The sequence below is a fragment of the Carcharodon carcharias genome, chromosome 10, assembly GCF_017639515.1.
Source record: "Carcharodon carcharias isolate sCarCar2 chromosome 10, sCarCar2.pri, whole genome shotgun sequence".
NCBI classification, from domain to species: Eukaryota; Metazoa; Chordata; class Chondrichthyes; order Lamniformes; family Lamnidae; genus Carcharodon; species Carcharodon carcharias.
The window spans coordinates 48,635,912-48,659,329 of record NC_054476.1 but is presented as its reverse complement, the minus strand read 5'-3'; the positions used below and the strand labels follow the sequence as shown (position 1 = coordinate 48,659,329).

Genomic DNA, 23,418 nt, shown 5'->3' with positions numbered 1-23,418 from the left:
GCACAAGAATTGCAGCAGTCCAGGAGAAGGCCCATCACCACTTTCTCGTGTTAAATTGGATGGAGAATAAATGTGGTTTTGCTTGCACCACCTACATCCTGTTAAAAAAGACAAAATGATATATGCTGGCACAGAAGGATTTTCTTTTTATTGTTACTTTGGATTTCTCTATCCACATGGTTGAGAATAGTTCACACAAAAAATCTTTAACCTGCTTTTCTGTTTCAGATGTTTGCATTTCCATATAATCATAGAATGGTTACAGTGGAGAAGGTAGCCATGCAGCCTGTCATGTCTGTGCTGATCTTCTAAAGGACCAATTCAGCTAGTGCCACTCCACTGTGTTTTCCCCCATCGCCATGCAAATTTTTCCTTTTCAGATAGTGATCCAATTCCCTTTTGGAAGACTCAGTTGACCCTGTCTCCACCATATTCTCAGGCAGTGCAGTCCAGATCCAAAACACTCACTGCGTGAAAAAGCTTTTCTCATGTCACCATTGCTTCTTTTGCCAATCACCTTAAATCTGTGCCCTCTGGTTCTTGACCCTTCCATCAATGGGAACAGTATTTCACATTCTATCCTGCCCAGACCCCTCCTGATTTTGAACACCTCTATCAAATCTCTTCTCCACCTTCTCTTCTCTAAGGAGACCAATCCCAACTATTCCAATCTTTCTACATAACTGAAGATGCTCATTTTTGGAATTATTCTTGTGATTATTTTCTGCACCCTCTCCAATGCCTTCACATTCTTCTTAAAACGAGGTGCCCAGAACTGGGCGCAGTACTCCAGCTGAGGCCAAACCAGTGTTTTATACAGGCTTAACATAACTTCCTTGTTTTTGTTCTCCATGCCCCTGTTGACAAAACCCAGGAACCTGTATGCTTTATTAACCCCTCTCTCAACTTGTCCTGTCACTTTCAATGATTTGTGTACATATACACCCAGATCCATTTGCTCCTGCAACCCCCTTGGAATTGTATCCTTTATTTTATATTGTCTCTTGTGTTTTTCCTACCAAAATGAATCATTTTACACTTCTCTGCATTAAACTTCACTTGTCACTTGTCTGCCCTTTCCACCAACCTGTCTGTCTTTTTGAATTTCTACAGTATCCTCTTCATGGTTCACAACACTTCCAAGCTTTGTATCATCTGCAGATTTTGAAATTGTGCCTTTGTACCAAGGTCCAGCTCATTAACATATACTGTATCAGGAAAATCAGGGGGCCTAACATCAATCCCTGGGAATTGCACTCTAAACCTTCTTCCAACCTGAAAAACGCCCATTAACCAAAACTCTTTATTTCCTGTTCGCATCAGCAGCATAAGAGTCTGGCACATAAAGGGTTAATGTGAGATTGAGTACAGTATCACCCACACAGTGATGTAAGAGAACACACGACCTGCACCTACGGGTCAGTGTAGGGTTGGACAGAGCTGTGTGTAGAAGCAAGCATGGGAGACTGCTTCTAGCTTGGACCTTTACTGTACCTATGTATGTAGTTTCTAGTACTCAATAAATACTTACTATTGAACTAAAACTACAAGCACCTTAAGATCTACCAAACTTCGCCCAATACCTTACAACATGGTGGCAGCGAATGGAACAACTCGTAACCTCACGGAGACTGCAGAAGAAAATTAAAATCCTGGAAAACTGAAGGAAGAATCAATGGAGAATTCTGATCTGATGAAAAGCTCAAGAAGCAAAGATGAAGAAGGAAATCATCAGAGAAAAGCTCCAAAGAAAGGCCTGGAAGCTGAAGGCAGAAATTAAATTCCTCGCTGCACGAGAAGACTCCATTCAGTCGTGAGTGTGCAGAGTCAACAGACCTAGCAGAGGTGAGCTAAAAATGTTAAATCTCTGGACAACACAGGTCCTAAAAAAAAGTTAAGTACTGCAGCAGTCAGAATGTGCCGTTTGAATCACAGTCCGAGAAAACCAATTCCCGTGGCAGCCAAGCTCACTCCGAACAAAGAAAAGAAATTAATTTAAAATTAATCACAACTGAGTAGGCAGCTTAAAAAACAAACCCAGCAAAGGCCAGTGTTTGATGCTTGCAAGACCTGAGAACATTGTGCTAAAGCGGAGAAGACTCTAACCAGTTGAACCAGGCAGCCATTGTTGAAAAATTTGAAACAGTGACATAGCAAACACCATTACTGCGAGAACCTGTCAAGACTGGCAAGCATGGGGGAAACCCTTTGTGAAGAAGCGTACAACGGTGCCATCCTGGATTTTTGGAATCCTCTTAAAGCTGAACCTGCATTTTAAAAATTTTAACCATGGATCAAAGATCCACTCTTCCAGATCAATTTGGACTTATCCAAGGCCCAGATCAATCACAAAATCGAAGACTTTGGAGAAAGAGATTCCTTAGATACATGATTGCTTCAGGTCTGGATAAAAAGACAGAAGCTTGAAATGTTACACACTGCTTTATTTAGTGGACCCAATAGCCAATGATATAATAGCTAGACAAGAAATCACCAAATCATCCGCAAAATTTGAAGTTTTAAAATTTTTCGACGCCTCGGAAGTAATAAAATCCTTGAAAGTACTAAATTTAATAAACGTGTCCAGCAGCAAGGAGAACCTGTCGATTCCTTCATTAATGACCTGTACAGGTGGCTGATGGTTGTGATTACTTTGATCTGAAATCTGATCTAATCAGGGATAGAATAGTTGTAGAAGTGGTGGATGACACACTCTCAGACGTTCTTCAGGCAACGGAAGATCCGGCCTTTGAGAAAGCCATCCAGATTGTCAGGCAATCTGAAATCCATTTGCAGCACAGATCCATATTAAGAGGAGAAAGCAAACCGTGATACAAAGTAAACCCCACTGTCCAGTTAGTGAAACAGAACAGAAACAGGGACACTCCAGGCAAAGGGAAGCAATAGCCTAACTGACCAGCATAGGAGTGATGAACATCTGGCAATTTCCCCATGCTTTCAATGTAACCAAATAGGACACTTTGGGAAGCAGTGCAAAGCCAAAACCTTAAAACGCACAGAAGATCCCGTGAGGATTCACGAGGTTGAGACAGCACACCAAGAGGACACACAACCATGCTTCTTGAGTGAGGTCAAAGATCCTGGATTTATGTCTGGAATACGGACATCTCAGTTAATGGCCATCTCACAGACTTAAATTGGACACGAGCCAGTGTTACAATCCTATAGGAGAAAGAGCCATGGCTGAAAGACCTCTAACTGCGAACAACGGCCATTGGTCTGGAGGAAACCAGCTTCTAGTCATAGGCATGATTCTGAAATCATTAAGGTATGGCGGTAAACCGAGTAGATGTACGTCACCTGTAACCAGCCTTTTTCCCACTGTGAGCCATGTGAAGGAAGAAGAGAAAAAAACACTATCAAGAGGAGCCCAGAATTCGCCCGTCCCGTAAAGAGCATGATAAACCAATTGCCATCTCCCATACAATTGGGAAATCAACAAAGAACGATTCAATGCCAAAGAATAGAAAAAGAGGATGAAAATGTAGATTGAAAGAGAATGAGTTAAAACATTGAAAACAACGTGAGTGGAGAGGCAGTCTGGAATCTGAAAACAGCGTGAGAGGAGAGGCAGTCAGGAGATTGAAAACAGCAGGAGTGGAGAAGAAAAATTTAAAAGTGATGTCACAGGAGTCCTGTAAATTGATTGGTTGTTAAGTATAGGCCATTCCAGACTCTGAACAGAAGAGATGATTGGTGAGTGATAGGTGAATTATTGTATTATACCATACTGTAGTAAACAATTTATGTAAAGTTTAAAGTATGTCAGTGCAGCTTGGCCATGTGAAATGTTCATCCTGTGGGATGTGGGCAGTCTTGCAGGCCCAAAGTCCCCTCAGTGACTACATCTGCAGGAAGTGTCACCAGCTGCAGAAACTTGAGCTCTGGGTTGCATAACTCGAACGGCAGCTGGAGTCACTATGGTGCATCCATAAGGCTGAGGATTATGTGGATAGCACATGTGTGCACAGGTAGAGAGGGAATGGGTGACCGCTGGACTATCTAAGAAACAGGCAGGAAGTGCAGGAATTCCCTGAGACTATCTTGCTCTCTAACCGCTTTTCCATTTTGGATACTGGTGAGCAAGATGGTTCCTCAGAGGACTGTAACAAGAGCCAGGTTCGTGGCACCATGGGTGGCTTGGCTGTACAGGAGGAGAGGAGGGCGAGTGGAAGAGCTATAGTGGCAGGGGATTCCATAGCTAGGGGAGCAGACAGGCATTTCTGCAGCCGTAGATATGGCTCCAGGATGGTATGATGCTTCCCTGGTGCCAGGGTAAAGGATATCACAGAGTGGCTGCAGAACAATCTTTTGGGGGCATGTGAGCAGTCAGAGGCCGTGGCCCACAATGGGACCAATAATATAGGTAGGAAAAGGAATGAGGTCCTGAAAGTAGATTTCAGGGGGTTAGGAAGGGAATTAAAAAGCAGGAGTTCAAGAGAGTAATCTCAAGATTACTCTTAGTGACATGTGTGTGACTGTAAGAATAGGAAGATCGAACAGTTCAACACACAGTTGGAGAAATGGAGTAGAAGGGAGGGCATTAGATTTCTGAAGCATTGGGACTGGTTCTGGGATGATTGGGACCTGCAGAAGGACAGGTTACACCTTAACAAGATGGGACTAATGTCCTTGCTGGGAGGTTTGCTAGTGCTCTTGGGGAGGTTTTAAACTAGATTGGCAGGGGGATGGGAACCTGAGGAAAATTCAGAGTGGAGAGGAGAAAAACTGGCAGTGGGAAGTAGAGAACTGATGAGAAGGATATATCCGAGTAGTATCAAGGTAAATAGAATACTTGGAGAGTTTGATAGAATTAGAGTAGACATTAGATGGGGTCAGAGTAAGGGGGAAAGTAGAAAAGCCTAAATCAGGGTTACTGTGCATGTATGTGAAGACATGGAGTGTGGTTAATAAGATTAGCGAACTACAGACACAGGTTGACAAATGGAAATATGATATTATTGCTATAACAGAAACTTGGCTCAAAGGAGGGCAGGACTGTGCATTAAATATTCCTGGATACAAGGTGTTTAGGGGAGATGGGAAAGGAAGAAAAGTGAAGAGGGTGGCATTATTGATTAAAGGTGGCATTACAGTACTGGAGAGAATGTTCCAGAGGGGTCAAGGACGGAATCTCTCTGGCTGGAGGTAATGAATGAAAAAGGTGCAATAACGTTGACCAGTGTTGTATATAGACCACCAACTAGTGTAAGTGATGGAGAGAAACAAATTTGCAAAGAAATTACAGAGTGGTGCAAGAATTATAGAGTAATTATAATGGGGGACTTCAATTATCTAAATATAGACTGGGATAGGAACAGTGCAAAGGGATAAGAGAGGCAAGAGTTCCTGGAATGCGTTCAAGATAATTTTCTGGAGTAGTATGTTTCCGGTCCAACCAGAAGGCAGGCACTGTTGTACCTGGTTCTGGGGAATGCATTGGTCTAAGTGGATGAAATATCAGTGGGAGAGCATTTAGGGGACAGTGACCATTGTACTATAATGTTTAGGTTGGTCACAGAAAAGGACAAGGAACAATCCAGAGCAAAGATAATTAACTGTGGGAAAGCCAACTTCGATGGGATGAGAATGCATCTGAATCGAGTGAGTTGGAATCAATGTTGGCAGAAGAGATGGTGGCTGAACAATGGGCCACCTTCAAGAAACGGTATTGCAAGCAATGCCAAGGTATATTCCCTTGAAGGCGAAAGGTAGGACAAATAATTCCTGAGCGCCCTGGATATGAGAGAGAGAGAGAGAGGTGAAGATGAAAAGGAAGAAGTGTGTGTATGACGGATGTCATGTAGGAAATACAAGGAGAATCAGGCTGAATATACAAGGACTAGAGGAGAAGTGAAAAAATCTAAGAGAGCTTGAAAAGAGACTTAGCTAACATAAAAGGGAATCCCAAGGTCTTCTATAAGCATATAAGTAATGAAAGGACGGTAAAAGAAAGAGTAGGGCCAATTTGGGATTATAAAGGGGACTGGCACATGGAAGTAAGAGAAATAGAGGTAATAAACAAGAACATTGCATCTATGTTTACAAAGGAAGAAGATGCTACCCAGGTTGGAGTGAGAGAGGAGGTAATTGGTACACTAGAAGAATTTACAATTGAGGAGGAGGAGGTGTTAGAAAGGCTATCTTTACTTAAAATGGGTAAAGTACCAGGACCAGATGAGATACATCCAAGGGTACAGAGGAAAGTGAGAGTGGAAATTGTAGAGGCACTAATGATAATCTTCCAGTCTTCTTTAGACACAGGGGTGGTGCCAGAGGACTGGAGAGTTGTGAAAGTTACACCCTTGTTCAAAAAGAGGGGTGCAAGGCTAAAGCCGGCAACTTCAGACCAGTCAGTTTGACTTCAGTGGTAGGGAAACTTCTGGAAACTGGAGCTTGGGACAAAATCAACCATCACTTAGACAGTACATGATAATTAAGGAGAGCCAGCATGGACTCATTAAGGGAAAATCAGGTTAATTAACTTGGAGTTTTTTGAGGAGGTGAAAGAGAAGGTTGATAAGGGCAACACTGTTGATGTGGTATATTTGGATTTTCAAAAAACATTTGATACAGTGCCACACAACAAACCTGTGAGCAAAATTCTAGCTCATGGAATAAATGGTAAAGTAAGCACTTGGATAAAAAAATAGCTGAGTGACAGGAAACAGAGAGTAGTGATAAATGGTTGTTTTTCAGATTGGAGGAAGGTTTGTAGTGGCGTTCCCCAGGGGTCAGTGTTGGGACCCTTGCTCTTCCTGATAGATATTAATGACCTAAACTGTGGTGTTCGGGGCATGATTTCAAAATTTGCAGTTGATACAAAGATTGGAAACGTTGTCAACTGTGCCGAGGATAGTTGTGAACTTCAAAAGGACATAGATATGTTGGTGGATTGGGCAGACAAGTGGCAGATGAAGTTCAATGCAGAGAATTGTGATGTGATTCATTTTGACAGGAAGAATATGGAGAGACAGTATAAAATAAGGGGGAAACTCCTAAAGGAAGTACAGGAACAGAGGGACCTTGGTGTATATGCACATAAGGCATTGAAGATGGCAGGGCATGTTGAACTTGTGTAAGACACTAGTTAGGCCTCATCTGGAGTACTACGTCCAGTTATGGGTGCCATACTTGAGGAAAGATGTGAGGCATTGGAGAGAGTACAGAGGAGATGCACAAGAATGATTCCAGGGATAAAGAGTTCATGCTATGAGAATAGATTGGAGAGGTTGGGACTGTTTTCCTTGGAGAAAAGAAGGTTGAGAGGAGACTTAATAGAAATTTTCAAGATCCTAAGGGGTATGGATAGTGAGAAACTGTTCCCTAACAAGAGAGCATCAAGAGCTAGAGGGCACAGATTCAAAATAATTGGCAAAATGAGTAATAGTGATGTGAGGAAAAGCTTTTTCACTCAAAGGGGGGTTGCGTCTGAAAGGGTGGTGGAGGCAGGTTCAATCGAGGTATTCAAAGGGGAATTGGATTGCTATCTGAGAAGAAAAATTTGCAAGGTTAAGGGTTATAAGGCAGGGGAATGGGACTAGATAGAATGCTGTTTCAGAGAGCCAGTGCAAACACAATGCGCTGAATGGTCTCCTTCTGCACAGTAAGGATTCTGTGAAAAAACACCCAGATGCCAGAACAACCTCAATAAAGTTCAACAAACTTTATCTGTAGCGACAGAGCCTACCACTCCTCCAGCAGTAGTGAAAGCAAGATATGGAAGGGTTATAATGCCTCCAGGCTGCCTGAACTTATGAACTCAGATACTTGATGGGGGAGATGGGTTTGTAGTAATGATGTAATACATGGGATAAACTGGGATAACTTGTAAATATATTGGATAAAGACTTGAGAGGTGTAGTATAAGGATGTGACACACAAAGAATTAACATGGAACTGAGTACAGTACTGCCCACACAGTGATGTAAGGGAACACATGACCCTCACCTAGGGGTCAGTGTCGCGATGGACAAAGCCGTGTATAGAAACAATCATGGAGACAGCTCCTAGATTGGAACTTTACTGTACCTATGTATATAGTTTCTAATAGTCAAAAAATACTTACTGTTGAATTACCTAAGCTTATGAATACTTTAATAAGACCTACTGAACTAAGCCCAACACCTAAGAACAGTATGATTAAAAACTGCGGATGCTGGAAATCTAAATCAAAAATAAAAATACCTGGAAAAACTCAGCAGGTCTGACAGCACCTGTGGAGAGAAATACAGTTAATGTTTCGAGTCCGTATGACTCTTCAACAGAACCTAAGAACAGTATCCATGTTGCTACCGTCTATTTTATTCCATGAGCTCTAACTTTGCTCACAAGACTGTTGGGTTCTTTATAAATGCTTTTTGGAAGTGCATGTTGGACCATATCAACAGCATTACCTTCATCAATCCTATATACATAGGTACAGTAAAGTTCCAATCTAGGAGCTGTCTCCATGATTGTTTCTATACACGGCTTTGTCCATCGCGACACTGACCCCTAGGTGAGGGTCATGGGTTCTCTTACATCACTGTGTGGGCAGTACTGTACTCAGTCCCATGTTAATTCTTTGTGTGTCACATCCTTATACTACACCTCTCAAGTCTTTATCCAATATATTTACAAGTTATCCCAGTTTATCCCATGTATTACATCATTACTACAAACCCATCTCCCCCATCAAGTATCTGAGTTTCTCTCAGTTTCTTCATTAAAAACTTAAGCAGGTTAGTTAAACATGATTTTCCATTAACAAATCCATGCCAGCTTTCCTTAATTAACTCATTTTTGCCTAAATGACTATTCATTTTGCCCTGAATTATCATTTCCAAAAGCTTCTCTGCTAGCAAGATTAAACTGATTGACCTGTAGTTGCTGGACTTTTCTTTACACCCTCCTTTGAAGAAAGGTGTAACATTTGAAATTATCCAGTCTTCTGGCAGACCCCCTGAGACTAAGGAAGATTATAAAATTATGGCCCATATCTACGCATTTTCCACAATCACTTCCTTTAGAAATAATCTCATTCCATCCTGGTGCCTGATCTTAACTTTAGATAGAGACAGCCTATTTAATATCACCTCCTAAACAGTTTTAAACCCCTCAAGATTATGAATTACCTCCTCTTTCACCATGACTTGGGCAGCATTTTCTTCCTTGGCAAAGACGATGCAAAGTATTAATTTAATACCTCAGCCATGCCCTCTGCCTCCATGGATAAATCCCATTTTTAGTCTCTAAATGGTAACACTCCTTTTCTTGCCACCCATTTGTTATTTATGTACTGATGAAAGGGAATCTGAAGTCTCCTATGTTAGCTTCTGGTCTCTTCTCATACTGTCTCTTTACTTCTCTTATTTGCTTTCAATATGGCCTAGTTGATAATTGTATTTTTCACCTGACATCTGTCACAAGCACACTTTTTCTGCTTTATCTTAGGGTGGGATTTTCTGGCCCTGCCCACCACCGGGATTGTCCAGTCCCACCAAAGTGAATGGACCTTTTGTTAGCCCACCACATCCCTGCCATGATGGGGGCGGAAAATCCTGGCCTTAATTGCTATAACTTTTATCATCCAGGGAGCTCTGACTTTGTTGGCCTGACCTTTCCTCTTCACGGGAATATACCTTGACTGTACTTGAACCATCTCTTCTTTAAAAGCAGCTGATAGTTCAGTTATAGTTTCCCCTACTAACCTTTGTTTCCAGTTTATCTGGGCAGAATCCATTCTCACCCCATTGAAGTTGGTGTTCCCCTAGTTAATTATTCTTACCCTGGATTGTTCCTTTTCCAAAGCCATTCTGAACTTTATGATACGGTGATCACTGTCCCCTTAAATGTTCCCCTACTGACACTTGGTCCACCTTATTTCTGAGAACCACGTGCAACAATACCTCCTGTTGTAGAAAATTCTGTTGTGGAAAATTCTCCTGAATAAGTTCTAGGAACTTTAGTCCCTCTCTGCTCTCTGTACTACCACTACCCTAGTCTATATTTGGATAATTAAAGTTTACCATTAAAACTGCTCTTTAATTCTTGCACTTCTCTGTAATTTCCTTGAAAAATTCTTTGTCTTCATCTTTCCCAATAGTTAGTGGCCTAAACACTACACCAACTAATGCAACTGCACCATTTTTGTTCCTTAGCTCCAGTCAGATGGATTCTGTATTTGACCCTGTTGCGCATCGTCTCCAGAACTACAATGTTTCTCCTAATCAATGTTGCTATCATTCCTCCTTTCCTTTCTTTCCTGAACATTGTGGATCCAGGACGATTTAATACCCAGTCCTGCCCTTCTTTGAGCCTGGTCTCTGTTATCACCACAACATCATGTCTTTAAGTGGCTATGTGCACCTGCAACTCACCAATCATATTTACCACACTCTGCCCATTTTCTTACCTGCGCTGTAACCCTAACTTAGACTTTATTATTTTTCCTCTTATGCTGAATCCACTTGCCAACCAATGAGCACACTCATGTACAGTATAAATTGTTGTTTTCCCCTTCTTGCGAAGTGTCTTGATGAGTGCAAGACAAAAAGCTTTGATATGTTGCTTTTTTCAGCAATATTCAAGTTCTGTACTACCAAACAATATGTTGTTATTTCCTATTCTAGTACCATCTGTCTCTCAATATCCTTTGCACCTTGGTATCCCTCTCCAGTATTACCACCTGGTTCTCACACCCCTGCTAAGTTAGTTTAAACCCTCCCCAAAAGCACTAACAAATCGTCCCACAAGGAAATTAGTCCCGGCTTTATTTATGTGCAATCCACCCTGGCTGTACAAGTCCCTTCTCCTCCAGAACTGATCCTAATGTTCCAAGAATCTAAAGCCCTCCCTCCTGCACCATCTCCCCAGTCATTCATTTTCTGCTCTATCCTCCTATTTTTATACTCAATTGTGCATGGTACCTGGAGTAATCTGCAGATCCCTACTTTTGAGGCCCTGCTTGCTAATTTCTTACCTAGCTCCCTAAATTCTGACTGCAGGGCCACATCCCTTTTTCTGCCTATGTTGTTAGTGTCAGTGTGGACCACTACTGCTAGCTGTTCACCCTTCCCCCTCATGGTGTTCTGCAGCCATTCAGTGACCTCCTTTAACTCGGCACCAAGGAGGCAACATACCATCCTCGATTCATGCCTGCGGCCACAGAAATACCTATCTGTTCCTCTAAATACCGAATCACCTATCATTATTGCTCTTTCAGTCTTTTTCAAGTCCCTTCCAGTATTTTGTTTTTTATTTATTCTTGTATCATAATTTTTAACCTATTATCTCAATAACTTAAGATATTAAAAAGTATCAGATTTACACTTGGTAATTAACTTGGATGCACTAGTTCCATTTGAAAGTTACTTTGCTGGGTTACATCAGTATTGTCTGTCCTTCCAGAAACAATTACCACGAATCAGTATCTCCATGTGCGCTGCAATGGTTGGTTATATGATCCATATTAGGAAAATTATATTTCATATTGACCAACATTTTGTTGGATTGAGCACGTAAAGAGAGATTCTAACACTGTTAACATTTGGTCAAAAACTTAAAAGATCTTCTTTAACTATTTCCTCAAGATAGTCTTGCTTGAATATAACTTTTTTTAATTTCAGAAAACTATATAAACGCTATGCCTTCCTTCGCTGCGATGATGAGAAGGAACAATTTCTTTACCACCTTCTTTCATTCAATGCAGTGGATTACTTCTGCTTTACTAATGTCTTTACAACAATCAGTAAGTACCTGTTGAAGTGCTAAAAATGCCTGATTCATAAATAGGAATTTCCAGGTGTTAATAGTATTGCAGCTATAAAGTATCGTTGCACTTTACTGTCAATACATTGTTGTGGTAACATTGACAAATGAACCACAGGAGTCTCAGGTACAAGCTATGATTGTTTATTTGAGCAATTGCAAGGAGAGAACCTCTTCAACGCAGCTTGAGGTAGCACTCTACCAAATTACAAGTATACAGATTATTTATACATCACTGACAAGAACATCGTTCAGCTTTCATCCAGGTAGAGCCTCCTCCCTCTATCTAAGCTGGGACCATCTGTCCTTTCCTTATCTGTTGATGAGCACACTTAATCTATCCTGTTTTCATCCTCCATCTCCAGTCTCGTTCCCAGGATCTTTCTGGTGATTGCAGGCCCTAAGTATGTGCAAAGTTCATCTGGTAAACCTTAACTGTTAATGTACTTGATGGCACTGTATGCCTGGAGATTCTAAGTAATTCCCTTTCAATAAATTCTTGCTGTATTCCCCCTAACAGTCCAAGGTAGCCAACTACAGTGGTACTGTCTGTCCCTTTACGTACTGCGAACCACTGTTACTGGCCAGGTATCCAGCTTTGGATTGTAAAGGTCAGACCATCTGTATCATCCGGCCCTTCAATTCAGGCCTCTGACTTGCTAAACCTCTTCTCCACCTGTTAAAGTTTCCCCAGCACCACCTCCTTTGTGGCCTTTGGGTACGATGAATCAAGTATGTTTAATATGTAACTAATATCAGCTGAATCACAACCAGGGCATGGGAGATAACCCGAATCCACGGGTATATTTGTACATTTGAGTCCCAATTCCACAGATCCTCCCACAATGTTGAGGAATCTATTTGCTCAATATCCTCTTTTAAGGCTCTAACCTGTTGCTGCAGTGTATACTAAGTTCTATATATCTGAGCCTGTCTCCGAATCGTGGTTAGGTGCGCTGGTAATAAGGGAATTTCATAGGTGATTCAAATATGGTCCCAGCTTAGATAGAGGGAGGAGGCTCTACCTGGATGAAAGCTGAACGATGTCAGTGATGTATAAATAATCTGTATACTTGTAATTTGGTAGAGTGCTACCTCAAGCTGCGTTGAAGAGGTTCTCTCCTTACAATTGCTCAAATAAACAACTGGTTCAAATACTGTGTCAGGTTATCCTTAAGGTTTCCACGACCTGAATAGTAGCTGCTCCTCTCTTGTATATTTCGAACAGTTCCAGCTTCCCCACACTTGCCAGCATCTGCGGGTGTAGGGTGAGTGATTGATTGTGGGAGGGGCACATCCGGTTGCTCCCATACTGGATCTTTTGCTGCCACGTGGTAATACGATATCTCCCATTCCTCATACATGCAATATGGGTCATTCTTTTTCAGCCCATAAAGTTTCCATTGTACAATTTGCTGCTGCTTTAAATCCGCACCTAGCTTCTTCCATCTCATATATTGGATGTGCACATACTACTGCGGTGGCCTCTATACTACACCCTTCTAATGTGGTGCTAACTATATTCCCTTCTATGTCTACTGCATATGGTGGAAAGTCATGGTACCTAATATAGTAATCCCCCCATATCACCCCAATATTTTTAATTCTATATAAAGTTCTGCTGGGTGTTGACATAGGTATAACAGGTATCACTAAGACAATGCCTATTAGCATATTATTATTCACTATACATTCAACATTCATTCTGTATGCACATGTTAAACCTCTGAGCTGGCAAGCAGTCATCATGATCCTTATGTCGTGAAAGATTAAATAAATGTTCATTAGTTACCCATAAAGGAACTACCCCTTCATTATCTGTCTTAAATTCTCTCGGGCTTATTCCAGTGCCCAGGATCCATAGATGCTGCAAGCTTCATTTCTGCTAAAATATTTTTCCTATCCCGATCAGTTCATGGTAACCAGGTTTTGAATTAACTGTGCCATGTCCTGGTCTATATTTAATTGAGTGTTATGAATTCCCTGTCCCAGTTCAAAAATTTCCTTAAGCTTGGAGCTCAAGGTCCAGATCTGGATTCATAGCTGGACAGTGTGGGTCAGTTGGTGTGAGGTGAGAGGCTTCAATTGCCTCTGCTCGGATTGTTGATACAATTGTGGGCGGTGGCTAGGTAGTGGTACTAATCTCCCCTCTAGGGTGTATCTCCCATGTCCATTTGCCATCACTATTTCCCCAAGTCGATACATCATTATCGTTTGGGCTACAAATGTTCCATTTGGAATTCTTAGGGCGGGAGTGAGCAACCATCGATGCATACATGCTACATAAACATAACTCTGTTTTACAGACAAAACCAAACTTCTCTGCCCACTCCTTATGCTTAAAACACACAGTAGTTAGATTTGGAAACTTAACATAAGAGCCAGCTTTCCCAAACAGTCCCCACTAACTGCTCATGCTTGTCATATCCCTGACACTGCCACGCCTGATCTGAAGCAAACCCTTGCTACAATTCAAACTCACTTGTTCTTCTATTGTTACATTTAGCATTCCCCGTTGTATATTGCATTCGGCACTGCTTGTGCTATACCAAAGTCCCTCCTGTGGTGTGGGACAAGCAGTGATAATCCCCAACCTTGTTGTTAGTATCGCCATGCCCACGAGCGTTGATATTGCAATTAGCATTCTGTGAACTTAAGCAGATAACCGTCCCAGTCGTCACCAGTCTGTTGTTGAGATTAGTTCTGGATAGAATCAGTTAATAAAAGGCTTCAGTTGTGACCAATGCTTTCAGCGCCCCTTTCCCCTAAAGTCCATGCACGCGCATGTATCGCTGGTCATGACTACCTCATACGGTCCCACCCACTTGGATGCAAACACCATTCGTTCTGGGTTTACCTTAACCATCACCTTGTCCCCCACCTGTGGGGGTCTGTTGTTGCCTTTTGGATTTATCGATTTCCATGTCCTTAATCATCTGACGGTCCCTGACTTCTTTCCTTAACTCATGCAATTGCTTACTCATTTCCCTCACAGTCTTGCACCCTCCCTTTTAGTGGTCCTACATTTCCCCCTCCTACTATGATTCCCTCAGGTAACTGCATTGCTCCCCTTATCATTAGTTCAAATGGGGTGAACCCAGTGATTCTGCTTGGGGTAGCCCTAAGGCACATCAGAATATTGAGCAACACTGTTGCCCAGTTGTTCCCTGTCTCTTGAATTGCTTTTGCTATTGATGTTTTGTTTAAAGTTCGGTTCATCCTTTCCACCATCCCTGAGCTTTGTGGGTGGTAGGGAATGTGGAATTTCTACTTAATCCCCATAAATTTACAAATTTCTTTAATGACTCTTCCTGTGAAATGAGTTCCCTGATATGAATCCATCTGGGTAGGCACCCCCCCACTCCTTCCAGTCTGCTATCTCCTGCTGCTGTCCCACGTCGGACCTCAGTTCCTTAAGCTGTTTACACAACTCTACCTTTCAATGGCACAGTATCTTCACTTCCAGTAGCGGTTCTCTCCGGGAGCTGCTTAACTCTGCCTGTCATCAGGGTATTAATCATGGGGTATTAATCATGTGGTCTTACTTTTTGTAGCTTGCAGGTGCATTAATATAGTCAGTAATACATCTATTTAGCCTTTTTCTAACTTTACCTTTACCTGTATCCATCTTGTGGTAAATTGTTGTTAAGTATTATTTCTCCTTACCCTTCAGTTGCCTCAACTACAGATTCCACATAGTTTTACCTCTAAGTCTTTTTTTGCCTGACCATGAGCATCCTAAGATTCTTTCTAGGTCAGTTTCTCTATTGTCTTGATTGTTTAAAATGTTTCCTTACTCTTTAGGCATATTAACTATTCCACGTCAGCAGGGATCTCTGTCTCTAGATCTTTGCTTATCTTCCCCTGTGTGGTTCCAACGTCTCAGTTGATGGCCAGATTATCAAATTCAGTTCCCTTAAAACAGTTTATATATTGTGCCCTATTTCCCTAACTCTTTTTCTCCTGCCCTTAAGCCTTTCCTCATACCATTTTACAAATGCAATAGCTACCATCTTGTTCAGGTTGTCTGGAGAGACTTTACAGTCCAATAAAGTATTCTCATAACATTTTTAAAACAGAAATCAGGCATTGACATGTTTTGCTTCTTTATCTTCTTTTCAAACAATATTTTATGGTCTCAAAAGTAACCCACTAAATTGTATCCAACCCTTTTTTTTTTAGAATAATCCCAGATTGATTAACTCAGCCAAAAAGTAGATTTCTGCCAAACTTTGTCAAGGCCTTGAGCTTAACTTTTTATTTTGGGAACAGACTGACAATTACAAAAGCTTGCAGCATTTGAATTAGTGTCAATTGCTGTCAAACCTTTTAAAATAAAAATTCCCTTTTGAGAACTTCATCGGGAACCAAATCGCAATTTTTAAAACCTTTGTAAGAACTGTAATTTATGCTATCAAAATTAAAACTACCTCTTCCTCATGTGTATTGATTTGTATCCAGATTAAAAGTCCCACATGTTTATCGACACATTCTTTATCTTGGGTAGCATCCTAGTTCCTCAAAAATAACCTATTAAATTACACTGCACTTTACATCTCAAGATTGTCCCAAATTCAAATAACAGTGCTGTTGGGATGCAGATTTCTTTTCATATTTAATTCATCTCTTCAAAAGAACCCTCTTTTTATCCATTGGAATCACCTAGACCGTGTGTTTGTCTTTTGGTTTCCTAGAATCCTTTTGAATTTCAAGTATTTTTTTTCCCTCAGAATTTTAGAATACAAACTCATATGAGCTAATGTAACTCGTATGTATCAATCCCAGTCAGCTTGGGAGCTGGTGATAAGGATTACCCCCTACCAGTCTGCAATGGGGTGGTACAATGGTTGGTTCATCTCAAACAAATGCAAACCCTGTTTTATCTTTACAATACCTTTGAATTGCGATTTTTGCCAGAACTCTCAACTCTAACCTTATACTCAAAACTTTGAAATGTTTCAGTATACTTTTCCTTCAATCTAATATGGGGCTTTCGACTCTAAAGTGCTGAACTACACACACAAATGACAATTTAGGGCTGAACTACACACACAAATGACAGTTTAGGGAAGAAAACACATGAATGCTCACATATAAATGCTTCCTTGTGCACAAACACATGCATTTCTAGAGGTATGTATTTATATTCCTATAACATTGAACTTAACGCATACTCTAAACAAAACTTCAAGTAGCAGTGAGGGGAATAAAGAGATCTTGGAGGCTCCACCTATAGGGACAATCAAACTGACTGAAGCTCACATTTCCTCTGCTCCTGCCTGTCACTGCTCATTAACCGCCCCCCCCCCCCCCCCCCCCCCTTTCTCTCTCTCTCTCTCTCCAGCACAAACAGCTCTTTTAACTTAGATCAATTCATTTTTTTTAAGTTACATAATAATTCAGTGGGGGACCTCTTGGGTCCCAATCATCTTTCCACATATTCCCATTCTCTGTAGTTTCACTATGATCCTCATGATGGAGTCCACGGCTGCCCAGTCGAGTTCCATAGCACTTTCCTGTTTTCCTATTCTTCTATTCCATCTGCCTCTGCGCAGTTAGTTCACACGGCTCTGACAACTTAGTTACTTGTGGCCTATCTGTTTTCCCCAATGGTCCGGCCTCTGCGCAGCTTCAACTATGGTTCTATTTCAAACCGTAGCCTGCCAGTGCGGCTCCGCCTCCTGGGTCTCTCTAACCAGTGGTCCGGCCTCCCTGCGTGGCTTCAGCACCGCTAGCCTGCCAGCGCGGCTCTGCCTCCTATCCCGGCGCCTTCTGTCCTGAGTCATCCTCCCGATTCTTTTGATACTCGACCAGACCGTTCTCAGGTAGGCTTACTGCACTAACTACAGGTGATAAATAAAGTATGCTCACCCACTTTGCAGAGCCTTCCTGAGAATCCGATCCGAGTATCCTGCCAACTATGCCATTTGTTGTGGTAACTGTGACAAACGAACCACAGGAGTCTCGGGTACAGCTTATGATCGTTTATTCGAGCAATTGCAAGGAGAAAACCACCTCAACGCAGCTTGAGGTAGTACTCTACCAAATTACAAGTATACAGCTTATTTATACATCACTGACAAGAACATTGTTCAGCCTTCATCCAGGCAGAGCCTTCTCCCCCTATCTAAGCTGGGACCACCTGCCCTTTCCTTGTCTGTTGACGAGTAATCTTAATCTATCCTGTTTTCATCCTCCATCTCCAGTCTAGTTTCTAGTGTCTTTCTGGCGATTGCAGGCCCTAAGGGTGTGCAAAGTTCATCTGGTAACCCATAACTGTTAATGTACTTGATGACACTGTTTGCCTGGAGATTCTAAGCAATTCCCTTTCAATAAATTCTTACTGTATTCCGCCTAACAACATTTATTTGAGATTTATTTTCTTGATGTGTATTAATTTTGGGATTGATAAAATAGTAATATGTAGCGCAGGGCTCCAAAACTGTGGGTCATCACCCCAGTGGGTCATGAGATGAGATTTTGAGGTTGCAAGCTCCAAGGCTGCAATGGCTGCTGTGGAACTTGGACTGATTTCTGCCAACGACGAGGCCACTTCAAATCCTGTGTTTTTTCTGTTGGTGGGCCTAGTCTAATGGACTACCCTTTGAGGCCTGATTGCTGCTGTAAAAAAAAAATGCCTGTGAAAAGGTAGGGATTCGTTTTTTGTTTTGTTGAAACATTGCCTTTCATCAACAGCCCCAACAGCCTTAACTCCTGTTCACCCCACCTGTCCCCCCAAGTCAAGAACTATAGCCTCTCCCAACTCAACAACTGAAGCCTCCCACCGCTGCCCCCCCCCCCTCTCCTACCCCCAAATTTTTCACTCTGGGGTCACATGAAGTCTAAGGCATTAAAATAAAGTCACACCAGGAAAAAGTTTGGGAAGCACTGATGCAGCTATTGATGCATTTTAATATTTCTAAATCTATAAGCTCAGGAGATCTACAATTTTAGAAAAATTACAATGCTGTATGTTTGTGGATGAAGAAGATCATATTTATTTAGAGGGAAAAGAATCGCTTTTAAATTTTGACAAATACTGTACACAAATTATAATGAAATGTAGATTTGCATTCACTTATTAAAACCATGTTGTGTTCCCCACTTTGTACCTAAAAGTTCTACAATGAGTTCAGTTCTAATTAGCAAAAGTCCTTGTTCAACAGAGGAACTAATCTTTAGACCAATACTGATTACCTGTAAAAGAAACCCCTAGATATTAAAATCACAGATATTTACAAATTAACCCTATAAATTGATAATTTAATAACTCACTTTAATTTTGCATTGGAAGAAAAAGAATCACAATATAAATAGAGAGGAGCATACTGCAGATATTGAACATCCGAAACAAAAGCAGAAATGCTGAAAACACTCAGTCAAACAGACAGAATCAGTGGAGAGGCAGAATGAATGGTGTTTTGGGTGGTGACTTTCTCAAAACTGGGAGATAATATTGATGAACACATTTAAAGTTTAGAATGAATGGAAGAGCGAGGGAAATCATGCATGCACATATATACCTACAAGCATATGTGTACATGTACATATACATATGTACATACATCTCCAAAAAGAGTCTAACCATTGCCCCTTGACATCCAATGACATTACCATCGCTAAATTCCCCGTTATCAACATCCTGGGGGGTTACCATTAACCAGAAACTGAACTGGACTAGCCATATAAATACTGTGGCTCCAAGGGCAGGTCAGACGCTAGGAATCCTGCAGCAAGTAACTCATCTCCTGACTCCCCAAAGCCTGTCCACCATCTACAAGGCACAAGTCAGGAGTATGGTGGAATACTCTCCAGTTGCCTGGATGAGTGCAGCTCCAAAAACACTCAAGAAGCTTGACACCATCCAGGACAAAGCAGCCCACTTGATTGGCACCTCACCCACAAACATTCACTTCTTCCACCACTGACCACAGTGGTAGCAGTGTGTACCATCTACAAGATGCAATGCAGGAACTCACCAATTCTCCTTATGCAACACCTTCAAAACCCATGACCACTGCCATCTAGAAGTTCAAGGACAGCAGACACAAGGACACCACCACCTGGAAGTTGCCCTCCAAGCAATTCACCATCCTGACTTGAAACTATATCACTGTTCCTTCAATGTCGCTACATCAAAATCCTGGAACTCCCTCCCTATTAGCACAGTGGGTGTAGCTACACCACATGGACTGCAGCGGTTCAAGAAGGCAACTCACCACCGCCACCTCGTCAATTAGGGATGGACAATAAATGCTAGTTTAGCCAGTGACACCCAAATTCCATGAACAAACAAAAGAGAAAGCAGCTTTAATATAGGAAAATATGCCATAGTCCTTCACAGAATCATAATCAGACAAAAAAATTGACAGTGAGACCAAGATGTTAGGGAGAGAGGCTAAAAGCTTTGTCAAATAGATGGATTTAAAGATGGGCCTTAAAGGATGAAAGAGAGTTGGAGAGGTGTGCCGGTTTAGAGAAGGAATTCCAGAGCTTAGGGCGCAGACATTGAAGGCATGGCTGCCAGCAGTGCAACAAATGCAGTGAGAAGATGCATTAGAGGTCAGTAATCCTGATTTCTCTGAGGGGTGTAGGACTGGAGGAGGTTACAGAGATAGTGAAGTGAAAATTAACGAACATAAAGAAATAAAATGAACTGTAAAATGCTTAAGTGGCAAACAGAAGATGCTTAATGAATATGCTTAGTGTCAACTGTGGCTCAGTTGGCAGTATTCTCATTTCTGAATTAGAAGGTTGTGGGTTGAAAACATGCTTCTGGACTTGACCCAAGGCCAACACTCCTGTGCAGTACTGGACGAGGCATTGACTTTTGGATGAGATGTTAAATTGAGGCCCTGTCTACCTTCCCTGGTGGACTTAAAAGATCCCATGGCACTATTTCAAAGTGAAAAATTGCTGTGCACAAATCATCCGCCACGTTTCCTACATTACGACAGTGACTACACTTAAAAAGTACTTCATTGTCTGTAAAATGCTTTGGGACGTCCTGTGATTGTGAAAAGAGTTATATAAGTTAAATATTTTTTTGCCTTTTGAGAAGTGAAATTAGAATGAGGTAATAGAAGCATAATGAGAGAAATAATAGACATTTACAAGTTACAGGGAAATGTCAATAGCTTGTCATTGAGATTATCAGGTAGAAATGGGAGCATGAAAAACTGGTAAATCAGACCAATCTCCCATAGCACAGCAGCCTGATATTGCTAATCTGCTCATTTCTTCTATAGATTAAGACCACTTGACAGCATAAAGTTCTGATAGTTTTCCCATGTCAAGCATCAATCTGAATCTTCCTCACCAACTCATTGCCATTGCCAGTTTGAGTGATATAAAACTTAAGTTTATTACTGCGAGGAGATTGTCAGCGGTTTTCTTATTTTGTGAATGCTGCCACACCCCCGTCCCCATCCAGCAGCAAAAAATCTAACTTTTATTAAGATGAGACATTTGGAGTGTTCATATTTTCTTGAGTTAATGTTAACTATGTAACTGAATAGCTGTTAACTAAGTGTCAACCCCATTTTACAGCAAATGCACCATAAGGGTAGTTTTCATGGTCACATCAGTTTTCAAGGTTTGGTCAACTCTTAAATGACCATAAGACATAGGAGCAGGAATTAGGCCATTCGGCCCATCGTGTCTGCTCTGCCATTCAATCATGGCTGATAAGTTTCTCAACCGGATTCTCCCGCCTTTTCCCTGTAACCTTTGATCCCCTTACCAATCAAGAACCTATCTATCTCGGTCTTAAATACACTCAATGACCTAGCCTCCACAGCCTTCTGTGGCAACAAATTCCATAGATTCACTACTCTCTGGCTAAAAAAGTTTCTCCTCATCTCTGTTCTAAAAGGTCTTCCCTTTACTCTGAGGCTGTGCCTTCGGGTCCTAGTCTCTCCTAGTAATGGAAACATCTTCCTCATGTCCACTCTATCCAGGCCTTCAGTATTCTCTAAATTTCAATCAGATCCCCCCCTCATCCTTCTAAACTCCATTGAGTATAGACCCAGAGTCCTCAAACGTTCCTCATAAGTTAAGCCTTTCATTCCTGAGATCATTCTCGTGAACCTCCTCTGGACCTTCTCCAGGGCCAGCACATCCTTCCTGAGATACGGGGCCCAAAATTGCTCACAATATTTTAAATGTGGTCTGACCAGAGCTTTATAAAGCCTCAGCAGCACATCCTTGCTTTTATATTCTAGCCCTCTTGAAATAAATGCCAACATTGCATTTGCCTTCCTAACTACCGACTCAACCTTAAGAGAATCCTGGACTAGGACTCCCAAGCCCCTTTGCACTCCAGATTTCTGAATTCTCTCCCCATTTAGAAAATAGTCTATGCCTCTATTCTTCCTACCAAAATGCATGACCTCACACTTCTCCACGTTGTATTCCATCTGCCACTTCTTTGCCCATTCTCCTAATCTGCCCAAATCCTCCTGCAGCCTCCCCGCCTCCTCAATACTATCTGTCCCTCCACCTATCTTTGTATCATCTGCAAACTTAGCCAGGATGCCCTCAGTTCCTTCATCTAGATCATTAATGTATAAAGTGAAAAGTTGTGGTCCCAACACTGACCCCTGCAGAACTCCACTAGTCACCGGCCACCATCCTGAGAAGGACCCCCTTATCCCCACTCTCTGCCTCCTGCCAGACAGCCAATCTTCTAACCATGCTACTACCTTGCCTCTAGCACCATGTGCTCTTATCTTACTGAGCAGCCTCCTGTGCAGCACCTTGTCAAAGGCCTTCTGGAAGTCCAAGTAGATAACATCCATTGACTCTCCTTTGTCTAACCTACCCGTTACCTCCTCAAAGAATTCTAACAGATTTGTCAGGCATGACATCCCCTTGATGAAACCATGCTGACTTTGCCCTATTTTATCATGTACTTCCAAGTATTCTGTAATCTCATCCTTAATAATGGATTCTAAAGTCTTACCAACGACTGAGGTCAGGCTAATCGGCCTGTAATTTCCTGTCTTTTGCCTCACTCCCTTCTTAAACAGGGAGGTTGCATTAGTTATTTTCCAGTCCTCTGGGACCCTCTCTGACTCCAGTGATTCCTGAAAGATCACCACGAATCCCTCCACTATCACTTCAGCCATCTCCTTCAGAACTATGTGGTGTAATCCATCTGGCCCAGGTGATTTATCCACCTTCAGACCTTTCAGTTTTCCTAGCACCTTCTCCTTGTTAATGGCCACCATATTCACCTCTGCCCCCCGACTCTCTTGAACTTTGGGGATGTTACTCGTGTCTTCCACTGTGAAGACTGACGCAAAGTACCTATTCGGTTCCTCCGCCATTTCTTTGTTCCCCACTATTACTTCTCTAACGTCATTTTCCAGTGGCCCAATGTCCATTTTTGCCTCTCTCTTACCCTTTATATATCTAAAAAACTCTTGCAATCTTCTTTTATATTACTGGTTAGTTTACCGTCATATTCAATCTTCTCCCTGCTTATTTCCTTTTTAGTTGTCCTTTGTTGGTCTTTGTAGGCTTCCCAATCCCCTAGTTTCCCACTGCTCTTCGCTGCATTGTATGCTTTCTCTTTAGCTTTTTATGCTGTCCCTGACTTCCCTTGTCAGTCATGGTTGCCTCGTCCTCCCTTTAGTATGCTGC

General features: G+C 41.8%; 1 protein-coding gene across 5 annotated transcripts in view; it reads left to right on the top strand.

The window, feature by feature from the left end:
- Positions 1 to 23,418, top strand: part of LOC121283128 (DENN domain-containing protein 5A-like) — a 337,338-nt gene that overhangs the window by 287,197 nt on the left and 26,723 nt on the right. For all 5 annotated transcript variants that reach the window (XM_041197268.1, XM_041197266.1, XM_041197267.1 and 2 more), the window contains one exon: positions 11,631 to 11,752. In XM_041197268.1, the coding sequence (XP_041053202.1) occupies positions 11,631 to 11,752 (122 nt within the window). The remainder of the gene's footprint in view (positions 1 to 11,630; positions 11,753 to 23,418) is intronic.